At 39.9% G+C, this 8,803-nt stretch overlaps 1 protein-coding gene across 1 annotated transcript; it reads right to left on the bottom strand.

The window, feature by feature from the left end:
* Nucleotides 1-833: 833 nt before the first annotated feature.
* Nucleotides 834-7,946, bottom strand: actr5 (actin related protein 5). Its single transcript, XM_042409065.1, has 9 exons — nucleotides 7,545-7,946; nucleotides 5,868-6,106; nucleotides 5,490-5,659; nucleotides 5,180-5,397; nucleotides 4,279-4,443; nucleotides 3,605-3,709; nucleotides 3,255-3,394; nucleotides 2,642-2,774; nucleotides 834-1,849 (listed from the first exon to the last, which is right to left on the bottom strand). The coding sequence occupies exons 1-9, from the start codon at nucleotides 7,926-7,928 to the stop codon at nucleotides 1,514-1,516; spliced, it is 1,890 nt and encodes a 629-aa protein (XP_042264999.1). The 5' UTR covers nucleotides 7,929-7,946; the 3' UTR covers nucleotides 834-1,513.
* Between the last annotated feature and the right edge of the window lie 857 nt (nucleotides 7,947-8,803).

The following is an 8,803-nucleotide window of genomic DNA, read 5'->3' as shown; positions in this document are numbered from 1 at the left end:
TTAAATCTACTGGAACAGACTATTAATGAGGCCAGTCTAATATTATTAGATATTCTGACTGAGAAAAAACAAAAAGTAGTAGCTCAGTTGGCACCGACTGACAGAACAGTTAGATTTTGTGTTCATCTGTGCCATCTAGTGGTGCAACACTCCACTGCAACTTTTATATATGTTCTGTATTTAAAGCCACCTGAACAAACACAAAACATTTCTCACTAAGATCTTGTGATCTCCGTCCATGCAGATATTTTTGGTTTCATTTGTCTTTCTCTGAGATTTCTGAGCTGCTTCCTACTGAAGAAACAAGTGTTTGACTGCTTCTTCTTTGGATTATCCAGAGTAGAGCTGAAATGACTAATCGATTGACAGAAAACTTACCATCACCTAATTTGGTAACTGATTAATAGTTTCAGTCATTTATCAAGAAGAAAAATACAAAAATACAATACTGATCCCATCTTCGCCAATGTTAGGATTTTCTTGGTTTTATAAAATTGTAAATTGAAAATCTTCAGGTTTTAACTGAACATTTACTCAATTAACTTAATTAATCAAAAAAAAAAAAATCTGTAATGAAAATAAATGTTAGTCGCAGCCCTAATCGAGAGTAACAGGGACATTGTTTCTGTAAAGTCATGTCCTTCACCTGCAACGTGTCGGTGGCAGAAATCTGGACAGATAAACTAAAACAACAGAACTATGTGTACAGCTTTATAACACTAGAGATATGTGAGAATATGTTTGTTGTTCTGTGTGTGAAACAAACCTTGAACTGATTTGAAAGAGAAATATAGTGAAAGAAGAAGAAAAAAGATAAGTGAAGGAAACATAAATATTGGAGACTGAATCAAATTTTCTTCTCAAGCAGTCATTCAATCAAATGCAAACAGCTGTTTCCTTCAGTGAAAATATAAAAAACATACAAACAACAAATTCTATTTACATAATAAAACATGAAATAAACTCATTGGACCTTTGCAGACAATTCATTTGATGACCATTCAATATGAACAATCAAAACTGTATTTGCAACAGGAAGTTGCAAAATTCACAGAACAAGAACACGATTAAAGGAAAAATCCACAACATAACACCAACTGCTAATGAACCTTATATTTCAGGCCTATATTGTTGTTTAACGATGTATTTTCTAATTTCCACAGAGAACTGCTTCATTGTAGACGATGTAATGTCACACTGCGATATTTCATTTCCAGTTACAATCAAAAATTTTCAGTTCAAGTCGCCTGAAACATCAAATGGTAAACACTGACTTTTTGTGTCAGTCCCTTTGCTATAACTTGACACATTGCTCTCCAGGGCTTTCTGAAAGGCATTCTGGGAAACATGAGAAGTCGCTTACTGAAATAGAAGCAGTTGAACAAAAGTGAGTAAAAAGACAAAAGAACAAAAGAAAATAATTCTTGGAATTAACTGAACGTCAGAGTCTGATGAGAAACACGTCTGATGGTGGATTTTTCCTTTACATGTTGAATTCACTGATTCTCTCAGTTTAGGAAGTAACCATAGCAACATCAGCAGCAACAGCAGAACAGGAGACAGTCGGAGCAGATGTAACCGTGGTGACGGCTGCGGTAGCTCCTGTTGAAGTCTGCGTGGTAACAGAAGGCTCGGCGGGGCGAGCAGGAACCGGTTTGGCAATCTTCATGGGAATGAAGAGGTTAGAGGTACAGTGCTCGCTCAGGTATTCGCCTCCTTTCTCCTCGTAGTCCTGCCTGCTGATCCATCCCTCTGCTGCCCCGCCTCCCCCACCTGCAGGCAGATGCTCCAAGGCCCAGTCTCTGGCCCCGTACCAGGCGTCCAGGGCCGGCCGCGACGCCATGGTCACCTGGGAAGGATTCAAAGTCAGGGTTCAAGACAGCATGTGTATTTACAAGTGTGTTACCTCCGGATTATCTTTACAACCCAGCTGAGAAGTATTTGGACAGTTACATAAATATTTCTCTTCCTAAATATTTGTCACCTTTAAACAGATTTTTATCTCAATTTACTTTATTGTTTTTATATCTTTAAAACCATGTTTTTATCTGAGTGTCAATGTATTTAGATTTATAGGAGACCTGTGTTTACAAGTCTTGGGGACAACTACTGCATGTGTGAAAAAAGTAAAGTCTTTAGTGGGGGAGCTGCTTGAAGTCTGATAGGGTGCCTCAAATGACGTCACTTGAATCAGTGTCGTTTATAACTGTCCATCGTAAAAACCTACAAACTAATCTGACTGTGTCAGAATAGGTCGGTCAATGTGGGATAACAGTCATTTAGGTAAATTAATCAATCAAACTTTACTTGCATAGAACCTTTAGTGCAGGTTAGTGCAATTCAAAGTGCATTACAGGATTAAAGGATAATTTATACCCTATGTAAACAAAATGTAATCAGATCTTCCCATTTTCAGGTTTAGTAAAATGTTTGTGATGAATTAGAAAAACTGCAGGTGGAAAACATTCTGTGGCCTCATAAAGAATTCAAATCTCAACCATATATAATCAAACATGAACATTTTATAAAATGTTATATACATTTTACACACAAATTCTGAAACATGTGAAGACGGATGTGATTCAGAACAACAAGGTTTGGTACTTTGGTCTGGAGGGTTTACAAAGGATGTGAGCTGCACCTTAAAGTGTGACTGGAACGGCCTCATGGCCCGCAGTTCTCGCTCCACTCTCTCCTTCATCCCGCTGTACTGCATGTTCCCTCCAGTCAGAAACACATTGCTCACCAGCGCCTCCTGCTGCTCTGGAGTGTACCTGTACATGGTGCAAAGGAAAGAGTTGAAACCCTTTATATCATTTCATAAAAAGGAAATAACTCAAGTTAATTGAAGACAAAATATCTTAAAGGTGCAGTGTGTAGAATTCAGTGGCATCTAGCAGAACGGACTTGGCAGAATTGGAATATAATATTCATAAGTATGTTTTAATTAGTGCATAATGACCGACAAACCAATCACTGGCTCTAAAGAGGGTCTTTTTTGCATTTGTTGCAAGTTTCACGGCCACTGTAGGTTCTCCTACTGTTTTGGAGGGGAGGTGTATTCATTTTGTTGCAATCTGCAACCTCACTGCCACTAAATCTTACACACTGGTCCTTTAAACGATGCTAAAAAAGATGCTATAATTCTGTAATGACAGCAAAAAGGCAAGAAGAGAGAGTATGTGTGATTACATGATTGTGTGCATGTACACCTTTGTCTTTATTGCGTGCACTCTGCTTGATTGTATCATTACCTGGCCAGGACGTAGTGCAGCGTCTCCATAAGTCCCATCTGGTCCTCTCCGGACAGCGAGGGCTGGAAGAGGATCTCTGGACACCGCAGACGCTCCGTCCCCACAAACAGCTGGTGGTACTCCGCCATGTTGAACACCGGCTAGAGTGTGTGACAAGTTGACACAAATGTTTCAGCTCATGAGCGAAGTTAGCTAGTTTAATTTCTGCTCTGGCACAAAAATATCACACAGAAGAAAACATTTTCTTACGCACATCCTGCTACATATTCAACTGGCAGATAATTGCCTGCACAGCCATAATGAGGATCTAAATATCTGTCTGGGAAGTCCCAGTCTCTCAGCCCCACTACCTGAGCCACATTAGCGGGTTTTTCTGGCAGCGTGTCCTCGGGGAAGTCAGGATCCATCAGCGCCACTCCGTCTCCCTCCTCCATGGGCTGCTCCAGCTCAGACACCTGGCAGAGAGCGACAGAAGAGCCTCAGGCTTCATGTCAGCCGCAGCACATCTACTGCAGCAAACAAGCACAGATCCACAAGAACCCCGCAGCACACTCACGGTAATGACATGTAGACCTAATTAATCATTGGTTCATTTGAATACGGCTCTTCAGTTAATCAGCTGCTGTCATTTCTTCTGTGAGGAAGACAGTCTAGTTTGAGCACTTTGCTTCCAAGTTAGTGGTGCCAACTGAACCCAGCTTACAACCAAATCACACAGTACGTATACAAAAACTCTACTTATAAAACACAATCATATACTTAAGTTATATATATTTTAGAACGTATTAATAAAGTGCTAGAACAGATTTGTTTTATGCAAATAAATTCAAAACAATTTTCCATCTTGAGAATTAATTAAGTTAAGTTTTCAGTGGAACAGACATGTGCATTAATTGTTTTTGCATTAATTAGTGTGCTGCTAGAGAAAACTTTTGACTCTTTTTAACTATCTAAATGCTTCAAAATCTGGACACAGAACTTACAAGATTTCAACAAATAAAAAAAATGTTCCTAACTCTCCCACCTCCGTCTTCCCCTCTGCTCCGTCGCTGTGCAGCAGTTTCTGTCTGCCCTGCTCCACAGCCAGCTGCAGCTTGTTGATGTACGACTGCAGCTCCTCAGCTGAGTCCATGTTGAGCTCCACCAGGCTCTTATGAAACTGATCCAACAGGCCGTCCTCCAGCAGCTCCTGCTCACACACAGACGTTACAGTTTGTTATTTAGTACTTTGGATGTTTTCTATGGTTATTGTTGAGGTGGGAACACAAACATTTGAGTTGCTTGAAACTGTTATTTTTTAGGGTTAAAGTTAAGTTTGTAATTATACCGATACCAATATTAGGGAGTAAAAAAATTCCGATATCGATATATTGGCCAATAATCTTATATATACAGAACATATACATAAACACATATAAAATAATCAAATGTGATTATTAAACACACGTGACAAAGATATGTAATGGAGAAATGATATTTTACAGTTTAACAATAAACTTTATTGTATAAAATGACATCAGTGCACTGAAACAATAACTGAGAATTTAATAATTATAAATTACTATAAATAAAAAACAGAACAAAAAAAAGCTATATACTAAACTTGAATTAACAAAAAAGATACATTTTTTTAAAAAAAGGATATTGTTTCTAAAATATTGGACAATATATACGCCGATACTAATATATCTGTGATAGGCCAATATCGGTTGACCAAAATATCTGTCAGGCTCTAGTTTCAACAGACGAATGTGAAAACGGCCTTCTGTTGTCAAACTCTGCACATACATCATTCTGCACAGTGAAGCTCAAAGAAAAACTCATTTTTGACTGGAGGGGAACTTTAAGTCTTACACATGTGAAATACTATTAGAAAACCAAAAGGGCTTTAATATGAGGTATAAATGATGCAATAGTTTTCTTGCCTGTACAGCCATAAGTCTGTCCAGCCTCTCTTGATCCTGTTGCAGTTTCTCTTCTCGGCGGCGAGCATTGATCTCCTGAAGCCGTCGTAGCTGCTGAGCTCGTCTCTCTTGCCTCTCCTCCACGCTCACGCAGCCGCCCGGTACCTTGCCCGAGAAGGGGAGTTGCATACGGTGAACCTCGCGCTCATAAAACTCTGGGCTGCGCCACTTTTCCAGCTCTGTGGAAAACACAACACGGAGGGAATGTGAATTAAACAGAGAGGGAAGGAAGAAAGGATGCATGCGTCTCCATGGCTCCTACGTACTGTACCTTCATGATAATCCACAGCAGTGTAGCTGTGTTCATGCAGTAGCTCCTCCATGCGGCTGAGTGTGATGGCGGCGAGGTGACCTGGGTATTTCAGCTGGAGGAGGCGCTGCAGGTAGGATGCTGCCTGACTCCCAGCCACGTTCACACGCTTACAGTTGACTGCATCCAACCTCGAGTCAAAACCAGATCAAAATTATATTCTACAGAACAAACTGTGTGTATGATTGTATTAATGAGTGAAAAAACAACCAGGAAAAAGACACAGAGAAGGAGCACTTAATAGAAAATGGGAAGGTGTGTCCAAACTTTTGACCAGTACTGCATAAAATGAGAGCTGATACAAAACAGAAGCAGTCGTCTGCATCTGTGGAGCCTCACCTGCCGTTGATAACCGGCAGGATGTGTGAGCAGTGGTATCCTGACGACAGAACGATGCCAGTGTGCGGAGGCTGGAGGTTCCTTTGAGTGTTATTGTGGTAGAAACTGTACAAGCCGTCCACGCCGTAGGAGACGTGTGGGACCTGGTAGCACTCGAACAGCAACTCTGACATCATCTGCCGACAGTGAAGCGGGTTGCAGGGCGCTTCTGTCAGCACGATGGGATGGTCGATGCGGCCCTGCAGAAGGAACGTAACGCTGATTGGTCAACTGGTCGTCATCATGAGCCAATATCACACAGCGTATAAAAGAGAAATGGCAAAACATCACCTGTGTAAAATGACTGTACTGAAGCCACAACACAAGAGAAACATTTTGTAGTTACAGTCACAGAAAAAGTCACCAGTGAAACAGATTTAATAAATGATACAGATAAATGATAAGCATGCCTGGCACCTTAAAATTTAAATGAAATCAAAAATCTACTTAAAGAAAAAATAATTAGAGGCCTTTTCTCCCAGTTGTGACTTTCATATCTCTTAATTGTGACTCACCTTGTCTCTTATTTTTGAGAAAAGGTTAAGTTTGAGACATGGTGAGATGTTACTGTCACTGAGTAATATGGTTGCTTTCATCATAGGTGTGACCTTGAGTGAATAACCAATAAAATGTCCAGATGACATTAAAACTAACATTTTGATTCAACAGATCTATCTGGATCTGTAGAGAGCGTTTTTGTTTGAAGAATAATTTTCACAGACAGCTGAGATGCTTCGTCAGCACTGCAGCGTACAAGCTAGTGGACAGTTGTGAAAACTGTCATCTCTGCTGTTAATAGATAGTTTAGATCTGTTGAGCTGGTTTGACTCCTTCCTTACTGTTGTATTTACACGATTAGGTGCATTGACGTTACTGATTATGAGCAGGTCTTAAAGGACGACTTCACAGTTTTTCAAGTCTGTCTTAAAACAACAGTCAGAAGCCCAAATGAACATTTAAATAGGTTTTCCTCTCTGTAATCATTCTTCCTGTTCATTCTGACCATTAGAAGATCCCTGCTGTAAGCCTCACTGTGTGGAAGAGACTGGGATCGTTATTTTATGTGTGAATCAAACATTGCTTTCCTAACTTTATAAAACACAATGTAAAAGATAAATACATAGTATTGGGTCAGTATCGGACCAATATCCGATATCAGTATCAGTGTTGGTGCATCTCTGTTGTATATGGATGAGTTGACACTAAAGAGAGTCTGATGTCGCTGCATCCAGTAATGTGATGTCGATTAAAGCTGGAATACTTATGAAGGAGAAAAAACTGTATGAAATTTTCTGGAAAACAACTTGATTTTATTGGATAAACACTTAATTCAGAAGTGTAAATATTTAAAGGTGAAGCCACATATCAACAGATGGAAGAATGAAGTCAGGCTGTTTGCAAAACCTCTTCAACTCATGACGGACAGAAACAACCTGGAACTTTTTTCTTTATTGGATTAGTTTATGCTGCTTGAATTAAATTAAAAAAATTAAAAAATTAAATTCACGCTTAAACGTGTTTTTCTTTTTATATGTCATTTATTTGTCCTGTTTCGACACAAATGTACGTTTTGTATTACTGAAATATGCCATGAAGGTTTGTAATTGAAGTTTATACAATACAAAAGTCAAGGCTGACCTCTGAGGTGATGCCCAGATGTGTGAACACATAGTCGAAGATCAGCTCCTGGATCTCGAAGTTGACCACCACGTTTCGGTCGAACTGGCTCTTCAGCAGCCACCGTAGAGGCTCCAGGTTGGGGATGTCGTTACCGATCTGCGTGTCGCTGCGGGCGGCGCCTCTGCTGCGCGCCGCCACCGACCTGAAGAGCAGCCGCGGAGCTCCGACCTCCTCCGCCGGAGCCGCCCAGTCGGCCCGGGTCTGGAAGGAGCCGTTATCGATCACTATCGGGACTGGTGAGGGGGTCAGGTAGCGGGCGGGAAGGTCGAAAATCGGATCGGGAGAAGTTTTACAGTCTTGAAATGAGAAGATTTGACACACCGGCTCCTCTTTGGAAGCCATTTTGGAGGTGTGTCACTGCAAAATACCACCGAGTAGAAACTTGTTGTCGCCGACTTAAAGTTCCCAACGATTTCAACAGACAGACACTGAATCTGTATTGTAGAGTCCATAAAGTTGTGTACTTAGTACAAAATCAGGACGAATTAAAGTGATGTGGGACAATTTTTGCAATTGGAACTTCAGCGAGATTTTTATTTTGTTACAAGACTTACCCCTGAATAACTATTGGTATTGCAACACTTTGAAATAAAATGTTTTGACTTCAGCGTTGCAAAATCCATTTAATATTCCTAATATTTCCTTAAATTACTAATATTAGAATTCTAATCTTAACATTACTGATACATATTGTCTGTAACAAAGGTTTATAATAGTAATTTACTGTTTAAAGTTACCCTCCACTCAAAAATATGTGTATTTTCTTATAGTTGGAGGTTTGAGCTTCACTGTGCAGAATGATGTATGTGCAGAGTTTGACCCTAGAAGCCGTTTTCACATTCATCTGCTGAAAGTAGAAAGTTTGTCTGGGCTCACTGAAAATTTGATTTTAAGGGGCGGCCTCCGAGCCTGATCTGTGACATTTCAACCAGTTTGGAGCCGATCCTGATCCAATATTCAACTTATAAAAGTGTGATGTGGAAACTTGAAGCCTCCTGTGCACAAACACTGAGAATGGACTTTATAGTGAGGTAGGAGACATCTTGTGTCCAACAGGAAAAGATCCTGACATTTTAATGAGGGAGAAAGAGTAAATGTCATTTTAAGGACTTTAACAAGATAAAATGAACTATTTTTGTGGAAAAACCACATCAGAAACAAATTATAATTCAAAGAGTATTTTATATTGATCTTAAAACATGTCTGGAGGGGATCTT

The sequence above is a fragment of the Thunnus maccoyii genome, chromosome 4 (genome assembly GCF_910596095.1).
Source record: "Thunnus maccoyii chromosome 4, fThuMac1.1, whole genome shotgun sequence".
Classification (NCBI taxonomy): Eukaryota; Metazoa; Chordata; class Actinopteri; order Scombriformes; family Scombridae; genus Thunnus; species Thunnus maccoyii.
This window is presented reverse-complemented; position numbering and strand designations above follow the sequence as displayed.